This window comes from Microtus ochrogaster, chromosome 17, assembly GCF_000317375.1.
Source record: "Microtus ochrogaster isolate Prairie Vole_2 chromosome 17, MicOch1.0, whole genome shotgun sequence".
Classification (NCBI taxonomy): domain Eukaryota; kingdom Metazoa; phylum Chordata; class Mammalia; order Rodentia; family Cricetidae; genus Microtus; species Microtus ochrogaster.
The window spans coordinates 11,669,055-11,687,682 of NC_022019.1; the positions used below are offsets into that span (position 1 = coordinate 11,669,055).

General features: G+C 46.7%; 1 protein-coding gene across 3 annotated transcripts in view; it reads right to left on the reverse strand.

Moving 5' to 3' along the window:
- Adra1a (adrenoceptor alpha 1A) overlaps nt 1–18,628 on the reverse strand; it is a 148,587-nt gene that overhangs the window by 46,306 nt on the left and 83,653 nt on the right. For 2 of the 3 annotated variants that reach the window (XM_005355482.3, XM_026783196.1), the window contains exon 3: nt 6,601–14,674. In XM_005355482.3, the coding sequence (XP_005355539.1) occupies nt 14,157–14,674 (518 nt within the window). In that variant the 3' untranslated portion in view covers nt 6,601–14,156. Of the gene's footprint in view, nt 1–6,600; nt 14,675–18,628 lie in introns of those variants that run through there. The other variant, XM_026783197.1, reaches the window with a different exon arrangement.

The window sequence follows — 18,628 nt, forward strand, 5'->3', positions numbered from 1 at the left end:
CCATCCATCCATCCACATCCATCTATCCATCCACATCCATCTATCCACCCATCCATCCATCCATCCATCCATCCATCCACATCCATCTATCCATCTGTCCATCCATCCATCTGTCCATCCACATCCATCTATCCGCCCATCCATCCGCCCATCCATCCATCCATCCATCCATCCATCCATCCACATCCGTCTATCCATCCGTCTGTCCATCCATCCACATCCATCTATCTATCTATCCATCCATCCATCCATCCATCCATCCATCCATCCATCCCTTTGTTTCAGTTCTAGTTCTGTAGGGCGTTTATCATGAAAGGATGTTAGACTTCACTGAAGGCCTTTCTGTATCTGTTGAGATGAGCATGTGATTTCTGCCCTTACATCTATTTGTCTGTTGTATTACATGTATTGGTCTGTGCATGTTGAACCCCTCCCTGCACCCCTGGACTAAAGCTCACTTGGTCATAGTGAAAAATCTTTGGGAGGGAATGGGGCTCAAGTGTAACCCTGGGGTTCCGAGGTTCTTCCACTGCGGTCAGAAACTGGTCTCCACTGGAGAGTTCTCCTTGCCCACACCCTTTTCTGACCACTGACTGCTCTGCTCTTTGCCTTGGCTTTGGGCCACTCAATACATTCTGCCCAGAACACATTTAACATCTCCATGTCGGATTTCTATGACTTCCTTCTCTGGCTTCTTTCCTCTAAGCCTGATGACCTGGTCATCTGGCCTGTGTCCTGAACGCTGCCGTCCTGCACATTGCAAGTCCATTCTCCCATAAGTCACCCAACAGCAGCTTTCCTCTTCTCAGCCACCCGCTCCCTTTGTCCCCTGCCGTGTCCCCAACATGTCACAACTGAACAATGAGGGCGTTATGCATTTAGAGAAAGAGGTTTAAAATATTTTATTAGGGAGCACTCATCAATATGGAACAAAGCTTAAATACATGGCATCAATATGCATAAGGGACATATAAATTTTCATCACCGGGACGGTCACATTATGAAACAAATTAAATAAATTTACTCTTAACAGTGGGCACAATCATAAAGTCCATATTTTAATAATTTACTCATTTGCTTAATATTATGTACATTTATTTTCTTGAGAAACAAAAAGAACATAAAACCAACATGATTATTTACCATGTCACATCATAAACAAATGGCCCTGTAAAAATGGTGTGTAAAAAAAAATCATAAACACTTAAGTAGCACATTCCAAGGGTATGGAGTGCATTTAAATGAATTTAAATGCTTCAAAGCCTTTGTAGATTTCTGGGTGTTGCCTAAATGCATCAATACACAACAGTGCACACAATTCAAGTACAGCAATGCACACACACGAATATATTATTTTCACATGGTAGAGAGTTCTCCCTTATAGAGCACAGAGCACATACCAGGCTCCCAATGGAAGAAAATGTGATCGTCAAGTCCACTGACCAAAGACAAACCCTGGAGGTGGTGGGCACTGGGCACTTAGGAACTCTACCTTCTGGGACTCTTACGTGTCACAATCATCAAGGTTATAGGAGAGTCAGGGCAGCTAAAACCAGCCAGGCAGCCCACATCTGCGTCTCCAGCAGCCTAGCAATGTTGTGTTTGTGTTTTTTTTCAGCAGCTCTGAGGAAGAGACAGGCAGAAAAAGCTGCAGCAGGCCAGCCAATGTCAGGGTTCGTGTCTGAATAGCAGCAGCCTTATTTACTAAGATAAGCTTTTCCCGTGCCCTAGCAAGTCAAGTCAGTAAGCGCTGGCCGATGGCAAAAGTGTAGTTCAGGTCCTTCGCTTTTTCTGCTCTTTCCTCCACCTCCCGGGCTGTGTTTGGTTTATAATCATCACCAAACACCATTGGCTGAACACGTGTCCTGGCAGAATCAGCTGCTGCCTCTTTGGCATGGGAGGCAGCCATTGTGGTATCGTAGCGAAGCAGTTCACCGAGTACTTGTGCAGGACAAGGCTCCTTCTTGCCAAGCGTGTTGTGCAACGTGTCCTTCCTGCGGCAGCTTCTCTGCTTTTAATAGCACTGAATCACCTTCCCTACGATTCCCTTGCTGAGTCTTCCCAAGCCTTCAGTTACTTTTTAGATTAAACACCTCATATTTGAGAAAATGTCTGATGAAAAAGGAATTATATATTTCTGTTTAGGCATCTCATTGTAACGTAGAAAGCATTGTGGACAAATGTGGGCTATTGAATAACTGATGCTTTTGAATTTTTCAGCCAGGCCAAACCTGGTGGCCCTACCAAGAAAGAGCCCCTACACTCTCTGTGTCCGGGTTTGTCCGGTGAGTTTTCTGTTGTCTTAAAGAAAGGAGTGAAGAGGAAAACAGGTGTGGTTCATCTGCAGGACCAGGGGGATGAGGTTTGCTGAGTGGAGGGACCAGCATGGTTAAAGAAGCTGTTCCTCCTTGAGCCTGAAGGAGGGGCAACCCTAGCCCATACTTGGGCTGTGCCAGCCCCAGGGCCTTTGCACGTGCATGTTCCTTCCTTTCTGGGAGCCACTTCCCTCCTTTCCCACTGTCCTTTTCTCTCAGGACCCAGAAGGAAGTTAGTATTTTTGGGAAGCCTAATTTTGTGGTTAGTGGGCACTTTTTTCCAAGTTCCTACCCTGGATCCTGGAGTGCTCTTTCCCCCCGTGGACCGCAAACATATATTCCAAAGGTGAAGACCATGTCTCCGTCATTGATTCTCTATCCCTTGGGTCCCAGGAGGCCCATACTACATACTGGATTGGTGATGGAGCCCACAACTGGATGCAGTGGCAGCTTCCTCGGGAAGAGGGGAGGATTTGTTTTGTATACTGACTTTCCCTCTGCCTCAGCGGATATATCAGAGTTTGAGAAACACTACAGGAAGGTCGTTGTGAGGGTTCAACTGGTTTTTTTGTGTGTGGTGCAGGGGATCAACCCTATAGCCATATTCACTCTAAGCAAGTGATCTACCACTGAGCCACACCTCCAGCCTTGGGGTTTAATTTGTCAGGATCCAGTGGGGGAAATTGTCTCAGCTTGCTATGTAGACATGAATGGCTTTTGTTCCCATGTTGACAGCAGTGATAGGTTAGATTTGTATTCCTGTCAGAGGAAGCTTAGACAAGGGACAAGTTTCCCTGCCAGGCAGGACGCAGTGTTTCCTAAAGTGATCCCAAAAGGACAAAGGATGATTTGGGGAGGACTGAAGTCACAGGCAGGGATCTGGCTTACTCTAATAGGCATATGTTTCGATAAAAAGCAGGACCTTTGGGGAACCATATTATAATTTTTAAAAATGAGCTTTGCTTGTTTTGTGTTTTTAGATTTGTTTTGTGTATACCATAGCACACGTGTGCAGGGCAGAGGGCAACTTTCAGGGCTTTTGGTTCTTTTCTACCACCATGTGGATCCCAGGGACTGATCCCAAATCCTCAGGCTTGGTGGCAAGTGTGTAGCCATCCTGATGGCCCTCATATTCAGAATACTAGGCATCGAGGCATAAAATTCTATCTTTTCATAGAGCAGCAATTTTACTCCAGTTCCCAAATATTCATTTTTTTTTTTTTTAGAGTGCCAAACCTAGGCAGGGAGGGTTTCTAGAACTGAGACACATGTCCTCTGTCAGTGGGATAACCTGTCTGCCCTTCTGCCATCTGAGGGGTCATGCGTCAGCTTCCTCTCTCCCAGCACTCAGAGAACCAGCCATTTGGGCCAAGGCCCTTCCCTTGGCTCTTGTCATAGCCTTCCAGCTGCTCCCTAAAATCCAGAACTGAAATAGTCATGGGCTATGTTTATATGAAGCACAGTTGGGCCAAGAACCTAAGCTCGGAAACTGACTTTCCCCCACCCTGCTTAGAGCAGATTTGAAATTTTGACTGTTGGCAGGGAGATGGTGGCCAACCTCTGCCAGAGACAGCCTCTGAATGTACTTATGTTCCCATCCAGTCATGCCCAGCTGAGCTTGGGGTGGGGACCTTCCCATCGAGTCACCTGTCCAGAGGTCCCCAGAGGTCCTTTCAAGGGCCCGTGGTAATATCTGAGGACAATAGGTTGTGACCTACAGCTCACATGACAGGCACTCGACTCCACTCAAACTCAAACAGCCCCTGTTAGTGATTGGGAATGGCTGTTCATCTCGTAAACACTTACTTCTGACAGTCACCAGGCGCTGCTGAGCCCTGCTCCCTTAGACAAATTTAAACCGGACTTTTGTGTCGAATCCGGCAGTCACAATGCCTCTCCTTTCTCATGGCATCCGCTTTATAAATACACATGCACCTTGCATGTAGTGACCTTTACAGGACAGCTGAGATAATATAAGTCACTTCCCGGCACCACGCCGGTAGCCGGAAAAGGATAAAGCACCATTTTTTGCCTGGACAGTCCTGAGCCCCATGGAAATCCTCGAAACAGTTCAGGGAGCCTGACTTAAAAAACAGTACAGTGAAATTTCCAGGTAAAGGTATCTCTAATCCAAAGGAAACAGCACGATGCAGGGGGTGCAGCTAACTGAGAGCCCGCAGCTGAGTTTGGCAAGGGCAATGCCCAGCATGGCACGGCTTGTTTCTGATTTCCTTTATAATCATACAGAAATGACCTGTGGATGCTGGCGAATTCTGCAGGTGAGCCTGAGGCAGGGTAAAGGGTAAAGGAAAAACTTACTCTCTCAATTGTTGTTTGTAGAGTGTTCAGGTTTACGGAGGCCTCGAGGGTCTTTTCTAATACTCACCCCATGGAGAGAGGCTCTGGGAGGGGGATGAGTTAGGGAGGATGCTGGCAGGTGGTGTAGGCCACTGTGACAGACTGCTTATGTCATCTTATGAGGTGTCTTCCTGAACGCACATCTCACTGCTCCCCATTTCACAGATGAAGACATGGGGCCAGAGGGGTCAAGGGGCTCCCTCAGAGCCACTGTAAGACAGGGGCCTGCACTGAAGCCCAGGACTGTGACGGCCTTGCCTATGGCTCTATCCAATATCAACATCCCTCCAGCTTCCCTCTTGTGCTGCGGTCTGGGTGGATCCGAGTAGGTCAAGGCTCAGCAAGTTGAGTCTGGTTTAGGTTCCCACAAGAGCACTTGCTTCAGAAGCAACGGGAGGGGTCAAATCTCAGGTTTCTATTCCCAAAGTCCCTGCAGACCTTTCCCTCCCTCTGCTTTGATGCCCAAATCCTTGTGTCCGCTCTCTATGAAAATCTCCCACCTACAATATGACTCTACAATCTTGTTCATGCCCATTTCAAACTGCGTTAAAGGGCTTAACAGTGAGCAGGGGTTCTAGAAACAGATGTGAGCAGAAATGTTTAAAGTTTGTGGGTTTGTGTTGTGTGTGTGTGGTGTCTAGACAAGAGGACACTCTCAGGAATTGTCCTTAGGAGCTGACCACCTTGTCTTTTAGATACAGTCTCTCACTTTGACCTGAAACTCTCTGATTTGACCAGGCCGGCCAGCCAGCTCCAGGGGTACACCTGTGTGCTTCTCAGTGCTGTGATCTCAAGGGTGCACAGTTGTCTTTCTTCTTCCTTCCTTCCTTCCTCCCTCCCTCCCTCCCTCCCTCCCTTCCTTCCTTCTTTCCTTCCTCCCTCCCTCCCTCCCTCCCTTCCTTCCTTCCTTCCTCCCTCCCTCCCTTCCTCCCTCCTTCCCTTCTTTCTTTCATGGGTTCTGGGAATTGAACTCATTCTTAGGATTTGCAAGGCAAACACTTGATCAGCTATCTCCATAGACCTAAAAATCCACCTTTTGTGACTTTTTATGACCTTGTTTCTGCACCACTCGTTAGAGTCGAGGAAGGAGTGAAAGAATCTTAGAGTTTGCCATGTGGATTAAATTGCTATGGAAATGACTGGAAGGATGTTTTTTGTTTGTAACTTAACTAGAATCATCGAATAAAGACTTGTTTTTCTTCACTTCCGATGAAGAGAGCATGCAATTTGATTGGGGCTTTCAACACTGAGCGGGATGACTGGAGCAGGTGGCCTGCTCCCACCTGAAGTTAGGGAGGAGGGTGGTGATGCTCAGCACAGGAAGGCAGGAGCCAGGCTGGCCGCAAGAAATGGAAGTAAGAACAAGCAAGGGATGCTGCCTTTTAATTCAACTTAGTCTCCAATAAGAGTTTTACTCTTTAAAATAAAACAGAAGCAAACTGTTGATAAGTCTAGGGGTACTGGCATGTTTTCTCTCAAAAGCACCTGCCGCTGCACTATCTCTCAGCCTCCGCATTTGTCACCTTGGGACATTTGTCACCTTGGGGTTGAGCGCCTCTTTTGGAGACAAAAGCTGCTCACTGACCTGCCGTCTGTCAGTGTCCTCTGTGCCTCTGCTTTTTACAACTGCTGTCACTTCCGGTGTGACACAGGGACCAGGAAGGACACTACATGCTCAGATTTTGATCAGTGAGGAGACAAAGTCAACATCAGCTGAAGAAGACACAGCCAACTAGCACCTTGATTTGGGATTTCTAGCATCTAGGACCGTAACGACCCTGGCGGATGTTGTTGAAGCCATACAAGACTGCGTTATTGAGCAAAAATGTGCCCGAGCCGGTCCTTGGACTTCCCACAGGTCAGGGAACCCTGATGGCTCTTCAAGCTGATGAGGGAGAGGGACTTGATTGGGGGAGGGGGAGGGAAATGGGAGGTGGTGGCAGGGAGGAGGCAGAAATCCTTAATTAAATAAATAAATTAAAAAAAAATGTGCCCGAGCAATGAACATGAGGATGCAAATGCTGAAGCTACCAGCAAGAACGGGAACACTCATGTGGAAGAAGAGTCTTCAGGGAAGACATCTTTCTCTTTCAAGGGCAGGGTAGGCGAGAAGGGGAATCCCAATTTTCAGGAACACGCAGCATAAAGTGTAGGAGAGGAACAAGGAACAGAGCTTTGGAGGAAGCAGCATCCCATGGACAGTCTAGCTGGGGTGTGCTTCCTGATGGATTAGCCATTGCTCAGCGGGCAGGGGGGACTGAGTTTACTCGATGGGTTCATCAAGGCCTTGAAGAGCCTGGTGACCTCCTAATACAGAAAGTTCACAAGAAAGAGAGAACAAAAGCAAGAGCCAGAAGGTGATGGTGGAGAATAAGGTTGAATTTGAGAGTATGGGAAAAGTGTCTAGATTGTGAGAGGTTGGTTAGAAGTACTCTGGAAACCATTCCAAGCCAAAGCACCCCTGAAATGTGGCCTCACAGTGTGCCCGTGCCCTTTGTGAGGGATGGATCACCCAAGAATAGAAAGGCAGAAATCCAAGGTGAGGCTCAAAGTCCTGAGAGGGCCAGTGCCCTGAGGATGCTCTTGCCTTGCTGGCCTCATTTTCTGGTCCAGGCTTGTGGGACTTATCCTTTTATTCACAGCATGGTGCATGTTTCCCACAGACAAGGGCCTAATGAAACACCGTTCATTGTCTGCAAAACTGGCGGGAGTGGAGGGTTGATTTATGGGGTTAAGATGGAATCAGCATAAGGTAGAAAGGACAAAGGGTGTAGACACAGCACGAGGTTGGAGAAAGGGTGTGGAAGAGAGGCTGCCATTCAGCATCTCCCAGGCCTTTCTTTCCAGGCTCAGCTTGGTTGTGGTGCCAATAGTTACGGGTCTTTACAGATTATTTCTGCCTCCACTGTCCTACCCACGGCCCAGCCTTGGAGTCTCCTTTCTCAATACTCAGATGCTGCACTAAGTCACATGATCTGAGTCTTAGTTGCATCTGGAAACGCCCTGCTCCTCACTGTCCCTTCAGGACAGGAGAGGAAAGGAAGGGGTCCTCCATTGCAGCATTAGCTCAGGGAAACATGGTTTTTGCACTTCTCAGGGAGTGCTAAGTAAATTTTCTGATATTGGGGCCATTTCTATTTCATTCATTAGTGATTTCAATTTAACAAAAAACAGAGAAAGAGGAAAGAAAGGGAGACATAGGAGGAGGGAGACACGAGAGAAAATTCTATTCCCATTTTTCTTCTGGAAGATGCTCTCTGTGTCCCGTCACTTTTCCTAATGAGTTCCAAGTAGGTTCCAAATGCCCTAACACAGGGAACTGTGGTCATAGGAGAGGCCTCGAAGGTTTCTAGGGATCTCCACTTCAATGAGTTCTGAGGACCTGGGAGAAATTTCAGGGCAGTCTTGGTCAAGTGGCTGCTCTGAGATGGACAGATGTCATAGGGGGAGACTGCTTTCTAAGTCTGGAAGACCCCTGGACTCACTGTGGCTTCTGTTGACCTGCCTGCCCCATAGGGCACAATGTGGGGAGTGGTAAACCCTTCCCTCTGCTCCTAACACCTGCCTGAAATCCTGAGGATGTCAATGTGAACTTGCCGCTGTATGTAACAACTCACAAAGTTTGGGAATGTTGACTTCATCCAGGGGTGACCCATCAGTGACCTATTTTTTATAAATATGCCAATCACCCGCAGCCACAGTTCAGTCGTATTGGCTCTATACTGCAAGCTAGTGGTGGTGTGGAGCATGGATGGAAAACTGTGGCCCATGGGCTAAATTCGGTCCAAACCTTGCTGTCTTTTGAGCTACAAATGGGTCTACATTTTTAAAGGACTGTCCATAGCCTCCCAGTAAAGAGCCAAAACTGAGAACTTAAACCACCATGCCTGAAATGTTTACCTTCTAGCCATTTATAGAAAAAGCTTACCAACTCCTGGTATACATTAAACAGATGTTTATTTATTTATTTTTGGTTCCGCTAGGAGCACCTCCCAATTTGTAACAATGCCTCTTGGAAAAACACATACTTGACTTCTGAACACACCGTCAGAACCCTGCCAGCTCGCACACTGGGGACTGTCTGTGCCTTGCGTTGGCTTCATGTCAGGGTGGTGCTGTGGAGAGTGGCCATTGGGGACTGCTGATCAGAGTGTGCCCAATGACCCACAGGTTCCCTTTGGGACCTTTGTATTCCTGAGGACCTTAGGGGGACAGTCACAGCTGACTTTGCCTGACACGTCGCCCTACCGAGCAGAGCAATCACCTTCTGCCCCTAGCTATTTCCCTGGATCAGTAGCAGCTTGATCAGGTGACTGTCTGTCAGCCAACGGAACAAGAATGGGTGACCATGTACTACAAGTTCTTCCCAACCGTTGGCCAGGACAGGCAGGGAGAAGGTGCGGTCAGAGTCAGAGCTCTGACCCGGAACTGAAGAAGGGAGCTATGGAAGTCAGAAAGTCAAAATACATGGCAGACCAGCGGACACGGAAGCCTCTTGGAGAAAAGTTGGATATGAGGGTGCTCAGAGAAGTCCTTAATTCCTGGCTTCTATTTTTTCACGTGCCAAATGTAGATAAAAGCTCCTTCCCTTTTCTTCTCCCACACTGGAATGACCCGAGAAAGGTTCGATAAGTATGTGGTAATACACATACCCATATATCCATGTGTGAGTGTCTGTGTGTGTGTATAAATTCTAAATTCATGTTGGAATTTCTGTCTTAGCTGCTTCTCTACGACCTTCAGATACATTTATTTTATTCAGCCTGATTCATAAACCAGGTTATTCATCTTTTTTTTCCCTCTAAACGCAATGCTAAGTTGTGCTAAGATTTTTTCCCCCACCTAATTAAGTCTGTGTTTTTCATGGCTCAACAATCCTCAAACCCAGCTTATAATGTGACTGCATTGAGTGTGCGACAGGGACCGCATGACAATAACTCCCAAGCGACACGAGAGAAAAGGTCATTATCTGCCCTTTGTGAATAAGCCACCAGTTTCAGGACAGTTTCTTTCCTGTCAGTTGCGGCAAAGCATGACTAACCCTTCCTGTTTTGAGTCATGGCTGTGGGCAGTCTCCTCCTTCAACGCTCCCTGCCACCCCTACAGCCTTTGGAGGTTCAGCAGTGGCAGTCTGAGACATGACATTCTCCCGCAGAGAGCAGGCAAGGCTCTTTCTCAGCTCGCTCATGTGCCACAGGGCCCGGGAAACATGAATGAGAGCCCGTCCATGGCACTGTTGCCCAGGGACTGGCTTCATATGCTGCTAAAATCCTAACTCGCTTCCCGGCCCAGCCCCCACAACAGTCATGTCCACTCATTCATCTTGCAGGGAACCTGGAGGGCCAGAGGCCACTGTTGTCACGGCTTTTGGAAGATGTGACCTCAGCTCAGCTCCTCAGCATAGTTTGGAGGCCCAGAGCAGGTGCTGTGTTCCAACTGGGCTCTTTCGGAGCTGTGTACGGACAGGTGGTTTCACGGTTAAAAGCCCTGGTAGTGTAAAAAAGAGACCAGAGTGACCGATGAGCGCCTCTGATGCCTGCGCATCTGCTACCTCTGTCTCCTCTTGTTGCCCTGGTTTTCACTCGCCTCTCATCTGTTGCCTTCCACCTGTTCACCATTCCCTTTGCTGATGAGCCATCTCTTCCCCTAATTAAGACGGCAAGCATTCATCGGAGAGGCAGTGTCATATTTTGGCAAGAGGATGGGGACAGAGCTATCCCCAGAAGCAGCGAGGAATGTTTGTTAGCGGTGACTAACACAGGGACAATTACCTGCTCAAGAAAATGCTTCCTAAAATAGTTTTGCTCCTGGGCTTTCACCCCCCCAACCTATTGTGCTAAAAGGTCTTCGTGGTGGCTCATATAGAAAAGGAAGCAAGCTAACATGCACAGCTGTTGACCAATGGCCCGTCTTCAAAAACTGCCAGTCGCTGGCTTACCCAGAGACCAGCGTTCTGAGTGGCATCCAGGAAAGTCACGTGCCCAGCACAGGCTCTGTACTTCCTGGTGGGATGTCTCTGGCCTCTTCCCTTTTTGCTATCTTGTAAAATAAAGGTTGGAATTTAGGTGTGTGGGAACTGGTGTTGCAGCTGTTTGTATATATTTTCGAAAAGGCATACTTCCTAAGTGCCCATGTTGACTTCCACACACCACTCAGTACGTGTCCCAGCTATCATTGGGCCTTTCCATTCTTGGCTAATTCTTCCATGTTCAAGTATATGCTCATCTTGTCCTGGTCTAGTACAACCTATCCGCTTTGTAAGGTTTTAGCCATATCTGGGAGCACTATGTCCTGGAGATGGGAATGCTCTCTAATCGTTGGAATTATAGATACAAGGTTTGATGGTGTATTTGCTAAGATTAATTTGTAGAAAAAAAAACCCAAGGGAATAAATTCCATTAAAGTTGGGGTGTGGAAGAGTCTCCTGAGAATCTCCAATTCAAACTCTCCTGTCCCAGTGTGCGAAGCAGAGGTACTAGGTAGAAGGTGAACAGCTAGAGGGAGGCTCAGGCTTGAGCCACAGTTCCTTCTTGACCACGGGCAAGTCCTTAGCCCTTCTCAACCACCAGAGTTCATTTTAAAACTGGCAATGGAAGAGTTTCTAGAGGATCAGAGTCACTGATCCCTGACATGTGATGGAGCTAAGAGAAGCGCCACAAGAGAGGGCTTATAGCTCAGCTATCATTCTCTGTCTTGAATGGGCCAGTCGGAGTCAGTGCTGAGAGCTGGAAGCTTCAGTGCTTTGCAAAGGGTGTCACATGCAGAGTAATTCCGTGCAGAAGCAGTCTGGGATGAGACTATGACAAGGAAGAGCTTTTCTTGCAGTGGTATAGCCTGGAGTTTTTTCTTAATAGGGTCTCATGTAGTCTAGGCTTGCTCAAACTTACTATGTATCCAAGGTTAACCTTGGATTCTTGATTCTCCTCTTTGTACCTCCTGAATGCTGAGTTCACAATCATGAGCCACCACTCTTGGTTTTGCTGGGCTGTGTATGTCAGGCAAGCACCCCACCAACTGAGCTGCATCTCTGATGCTCCGGAGAAACTTTTGGGTGAAGAGAGCCAAGGTGCTCATACACACGGTCTGAATCTCACACAAGTCTCAAAGTCGCCTACCATAATGCCCCCTTGATGTCGTGACAGAGAGACAATCCCAAAGCGATCGTTTTCTTAGAACACGCAAGAGAGGATATTTTAACTGGGGTTACTCTGGGTAAATTCTTAAAACTCCAAATAGAAGCAGTAAACACGTGAATATAAATATGACAATCATTCGTTTGGCTGTAACCATTTTAGATAGTTTTTGGCACACTTAAAGGTACAGCTTTTTTTTTTTTTTTGGTCGATGATTAAAAAGACATTCCACTTTCATGCTGTTTACCCCACTTTTGTCACCATGTTTTTTGGTGACATTATCAATTTCTTATAAAGTTGTTGTGTTTCTAGTCAGCACCCTGCTGTGGGAATGGAAAAAGCTGTTAGATACTTGCTTCCTTAAGAGGGAGGGATGCCAGCGGGGTGTGCGGGCAGTTGTTTATGGATAGCGCTACATGCATAGTATTGGTTTTTATCCGAGGACCTAAACTGGCATTAATGGTAGCTTTTTAGTGTGCCTAAGTTTTCCACTTTTAACATTTGTGTTTTTTCACCCAGAGATTTAAAGATCATCAGTGGCATGGGATGGTACTCTGCTGAAGAAAGGCTCTGCTCCTCCCCATGAGGATGTTCTTCTATGGGGAGATGACAAGAACAAGGGTCAGTTTTAGAATGTGGATGTAGAAGGAAGTTAATTGGAACAAGGAAGCTTATATTGAGAAGATGAGCCAGGCTTGCATTCCGGAGTTCTTCCTGGATACTTTGACACTCACATCTGGTAGAGTTGTTAGGAGCTATGCAGAGAGCCCAAGAAAAGCCTAAAATCCCAGCCAGTTTCTCAGTAGCAAAAGCCAATTTCAGAAGAACACAAGGCCAAGAAACTCTCTTGCTGGCCAACAAGAAGACACGGCCCAGGAAAGGGTAGAGGAAGCAGGTCAGATTCAAAGCCCCAAGACAACCGATCACAAAACCCACAGCCACACGCATGCACTTCCTTCATTGCGATGTGGACAAAGATTTGCCTGTAGAAAGACTTGTGGCAGAGTTCAGTTTGATGTAAGGGGGGGAAGCAAAGCTGCAAGAACCAGGAGTCTCCCTGCGGAGGTTTCATAGTAACGTCAACCTGCTCAGATGCTCTTAGGGGAAGAAGTTATGGCAAATGTTGGCAGTTGTGATTCTTATTAGGGTTGGTGCCACAAACATTAAACCTTATTTTACAATTCTTACGGAAGAATGACAGGCATGTTTTAATTTTTATGTGTGATTGCCATGGTCACCATTCCTAATAATGTGAATTATTAAGGATGCAAAACATACTGAAAAAAGTAGAAATCAATTTTGGGCAGTTATTTGGCAATCAATTGAAATGTTTGAGGGTGAGCATCAGTATGTTTGAAAGCTTAGGAGGGGTGTGCCTGGACCCTGAGACTCCCTCTATGTGCCATCAGTGAGTCCCATTCACTACACAGCAAGGAAGCAGGTGAGAGGAAATGGAAGCCAGTATTCTGCCATTCCTGAGTTTCCATTGTGGAGTCCTGGAAAGGGCGAGTGGTTTGTCCTATCAAAGAGGCGGCAGAACAACAGGGCATTAGCTTGATGTTAGCATCCTCCACATTCCAGCTTCTTGGTCTTTAAGGAGGTAAAAGAAGAAAGCCTTCCTTCACCAGGTCTTGCAACTGTTGCCCTGGCCATACCCTCTGCTCTTGAGAAAAGCATGCTTTCCCTGGCTAGTCCTGTGCATACTCCTTGGATCCAAGGATGGAGAATGTGCCCTAGTTTCAACTGGGGATAAGGAACCCATCAAAAAGCAACTTCTGCGAAGACCCCTGTCCAGGTTCACCCAAGCTGAGACTCTGGTGGCGCTTCCAAACTCACTTTAAAGCATGCTGGCCACTACCTTATACTCCTTTCTCTCTATGTCCCCTCTCCAGAAATGTCAAATGTGGTTGCCAGTGGGTTCAGCCTGAAAATAAAATACCCGCCCTTCCATCAAGAAATAGCTCCAAACTTAGAGTGTGTGCTCAAAATATTCACAATGAAATCACCATCCTGTATTTATAGTCTTTTGGATTGTGGATGAAAATTTCTTTCCCATGGTATTTCTTGTTGAAAGGGTCAGTTGTGGAAAGCAGGATCAGAGAGTGGCTGAGGGTTTGAGCGGAAGGGAAACGGGCCTCCCATCATTCAGAATCAATTAGTTACCAAATACCCTGCCTCTTACCCTGTGCCCTCCTCCACTGTCCCCGGGAACTAGTGCCCTCCCTCTTCCCTTTCCCAGATGGGGACCTCCTTGAACGGTCCTGGATTGTCCTTCAAGAATTTACTGGCCTTCTGAGAGGAAATCGGAGGTACCTAGCATCACCCCTCTTCCTGTGACCTTTCCCGTTCTCTAGACTTCCTCCCCATTTTCACCGAGGGAGATGGTATGGATCTTAATGGTTGGAACTTGGTGATTTTCTTCGAGGCTGGGGGTCGAGGACCCCACACAGCAGCAGACCTGCAAAAAGCTTTTACTTCTCACCCTAGCTGTGGTACAGGCAGATTGGTCCTTCGGCATTGTAATCCTTGCCGATCCCTGGGACATGGAAGAGAAAAACTTCCATTCACAGACTCCGTCTGTCTTGGAGATCTTGTAGAAAGTCTCTCCCGAGCCCACGGGGATACGAACCATGTCTCTCTGCTGTCCTTCCACGGCCTGGCTGGGCGGGTGCAGGGTGTAGCCCAGGGCATGCTTTGAAGACTGCCGTCTTCGGAGACACTGGATTCTCAGCACATTCTGAAAGGCTTTCTTGAACTCCTGGCTGGAGCAGGGGTATATGATGGGGTTGATGCAGCTGTTTAGGTAGCCAAGCCAAAATACTATTTTGAAAACGGTTTCCGAGGGCTTGAAATCAGGGAAGAAGGAACCTGAAAGAGACAGGAAAGGATTACACAGATGATTGGCAGGTCAAGGGGCCAATCAGTTAAAACCACAAACCAACACACATCTTTTTCTACTTTTAAAAAGTTTCAAAAGCTTCCCGATGCACTCAAGTGTCTCATATTTGCTGGTAACCCCTTTGTTATGATTTCAAAGATCATTTCAGACTGCTAGGGTTGTACCAGCTCCCTCTCTTAGTGATAGACAATCATGTGTTGGTTTCCTCAAGCCTTAGAGAGCGCAGTGTGCCATTTATTTTTGGTAGAGTCTAGACACACGGTTTTGCCTGAGTTATAAAACAAGGTAGGAATACATTCAAACCCACATCCACATTAAAATGTTATTACCCTCGCTGAGCCAGTGACTCAGGCCTTTCATCCCAGTACTTGGGAGGCAGAGGCAGGTGGATCTCTGTGAGTTCAAGACCAGCCTGGTCTATAGAGTGAGTTCCAGGGCAGCCAGGACTGTCACACACAGAGAAAAAACTGTGATTACCCGATCCTATCCTCTGTGAACAGAAGGACCAGCCCAGCACTCCTTATTTTTCTACCCCAGACATTTATTAGCTCCCTGAAAAGGCATTGCATGGTTTTCTGTACCCCCAAATGTTCCTCTTCATTCATTTCCGAGGGGTTTGTAAGAACAGCTTCACAGTCCTTTCTGCCTTCCCCTGTTTCACTCCTGAGCTGCTCTCCTTTCCTCCCTTGCTACCAGTAACAGTTTGATGTCCGCTTAGGCGAGTGGTTTTTGGGGAAGTCTTATGACACCCGTGGGCTTCCGTTTTTCCTTCTGAACAAAGCAGGAAGTTAAGTGAAAGTTTTTCTCCTGGCCCCACACTGCCTTTATCCTTTCTTCTGCCAATGACCTTTATTATTATTTTAATCTATCATTTGAGAGGTTGGCACATGAATGTAACATATTTTGATCAAATCCACCCTTACATTCTCCCCTCCAACTTCACCCACAACTCGCTTCTTTTCCCTCCCAACTTTATGTACTCCTCCTAGAACTCAGTGAGCCTGCTCAGTGCCGCATGTGTGCCGGAGCGGGGCAGTACAGCAGGGGATGCATTCCTGAAGGAACCCAGTACTGTGCCTCCTCCAGCAACCACCAGCAGCTGGAAGGTCCTTACAAACCGCAGGTGAGGGTGGGATTTCATGGGCCACCTTCTCTATCCATGCAGAAGACCATAGTCTTGATTTTCTTTCTTTTCCTTCCTCTCTGAGCTGCAGACCCATCAGAGTTCGGGACACACGGCATGCACGCTGGATGCTCTTAGAGACTGCCCCAGCCAACAGCATCCTGAGCTCAGAGACACAACTTACACACCATGGAAGTCAAAACATACAGAAGGGTGCAGCAGATGATGGGAGCATTTATCACCAAAGCACAAATCTTGTCAAGTTCAACATGTCTCAGAGCAATCACAGACACACACGAATTGTCAGGTGTTTACTTTGGAAAACCATACAGCTAAGGAAGTTTTATTCTTAAGGTTCCAAGTTTTCAGCGCTGTCTCATTATTAAAGCAAAGTTTAGAGTCATCAATTATCTGTCTCTAGTCAGGTAGTGCACTTAACTTTTTGCATATAATTTAACTATTATTAGTAATACTGTGAGTGGTGTGACTTCTGGACTGGGGAGATGACTCAGTCAGTAAAATGTTTGCCTTGTAAGCATGAAGACCTGACTTTGGTGCCTAGAACTCATATTAAAAAAATACAGATGGGAAGCATATACTTATCCCAGGCCTAAAGAGGTGGAAACAGGTGGATCCTTGAAGCTTTCTGGTCAACCAGCCTAGCCTGTTTATTGAGTGCTATCCAGGGAGATAACTTGTTTTCCACTCCTCCACACACATGGATAGTGCCTAAGAAACAAGACCTGAAGTTGTTGCCTCCTGACATTCACACTCATGCACATACACATGCAAGCATGTGCACATCTATATGCATCCACACACATCTGTGTGTATAAACACATGCTCGCATGCCAGATGACATACTTATTATTAATGTTTCTATTTTTCCAACAAACAAACCTTAATGAGGTCGAGTAAGTCAACCAAGGACACTCAGGTAGTCTCTGGCAGCACTAAGACTTGGCCTTAGACGGTAATTTCAGGGACTCTCAGAATCTCCTAGACTAATATCTTGGCAAGAGGACAGTATACATGAAGAAGTGAGATGGGTAAGTCAGGGAAGGCTGAATTAGAGTCAAGCTTTTCCAAGCTTCATGTGGGAGCAGAGAAAGCCTATGCTAACCAGATGACTGGCTTTGTGCAAATATGGTCAATTCTAGGGAAAAATTCATTTTGCATTCCAATGACTATATATTGTTCAATATTTCTCTCTCATGGTGACAGCCATGTGATTAAGGCAAGCCATTTTACAATCCTTGGCCTTTTCCTGGGCACAGTGACTGACGGCAAGCAGAGATGAGCTGGGCATAGCAAAATCCACAGCAAAATGAAATCTGGAGATTTCATTACTACAAATCAGCTGGACAGGGGGAAGTATTTTCCTTATTTGAAGAATTTTTAGCCAACAACAGCAACCACGCAGCCCATCTGCCCTCTGAACATGAAGCTATTAAAGTGATTTGAGAGCCCCAGTCCCCTCAAGGATGCTATTTCTGTTTAGAGTCCAGGTTTGCATTTGTAATTCTTACTTGTCCCTTTTACTCCTCAATTTCTAAGCCTCTGTGTTCCCCCCGACCCCATTTCCTTAATCTCGGGTCTAGCAGACCCATGGGTTAAGATCCTGAGCTCTCTTCCTGGGGTCTCTATGCTGTGTCCACAGTGTCAGCAGGAGATGCGGTTCTTGTTTCTGTACCCACCACTCAACACTGCAGGTTTTCCTGCAGCTGAGATGTAAAGCAAGAAAAAGAATTTAGTTGAAAACCAACGCATTAAGATTTGGATGTAAGATAGTGTCCAGCCTTAATTCTTCAGGAGTATTTTCCTTTTAATCCAAGAACATCTTTGCAGATTGACTGTTCAGTGAGTGGGAGATACTTCCGGGCCCAAGACCTTTCCATAAACAGCACGTTTGGTTTATTCCATTAATTGTGTGCTAGTACCAGGATGTGTCTAAGCTTAGTACGTCCTTGCCCACTCTCAATCTGATGACTTCCCTAGAGGCCTATGGCTGAATCTCCTTCCTTGCACGGAGCATTGGTCTCACTTTAGAGGGGATGGGTGAGAATCTCTCTGAGTAGCTGCTGATGGATTGTGCTCAGGGGAAGGATTCAGAATAGTGCCTCTACCAGCAGCTTCCCACTGGATGAGAAAATTAGGGAGGGGCTGTGTTCTCCTTTGATTACTAGCCATATCCTCAGCTCTCCTTTTTCACTTCATTTTCCTGCCTTAGGAAGAGAGCTGGAGTGGGCATTAGGCTTGGAAAAGAATCACCCAGTTCCTAGCATCATTCCTTACCCCACTCTCTCCTCCCTTGCCCTTACCACACAGATCTAGTCCTTTTTGAACTCCCCAAACTTCTCTCCCTAAACTCAGTTTCTTCTCAGACTCCCTTCTTCCAGGTTCCTGGTGATGCTTTTGAGAGTGCGAACACAGATGGGGGAAGCTGTCCCTGGTTCTCCATCTATGAGGACCACCAGAGTAGAACCAGTTATGTTGAGGATGTGTGATGGTTAATACTGCTTGTCAGGATTAACAGGACAGAGAATCACCACGGGGACAAATCGCTGGTTGTGTCTGCCAAAGATTTTCTAAGTTAAGCCAACTTGGTTGGGAAGACCCACTTTACAAGGTAGGTGGCGCCATTGCATGGGTTGGGGTCTTGGATTGGATGAAAAGGGAGCTAGCTGAGCACTAATGTTCATCCTTCTCTGTTTCCTGGGTATGGATGCTGTGTAACTATCTGTTTCAAATACTCCTGCCACCATGACTTACCCACCATAATAGACCATATCCCCTTAAA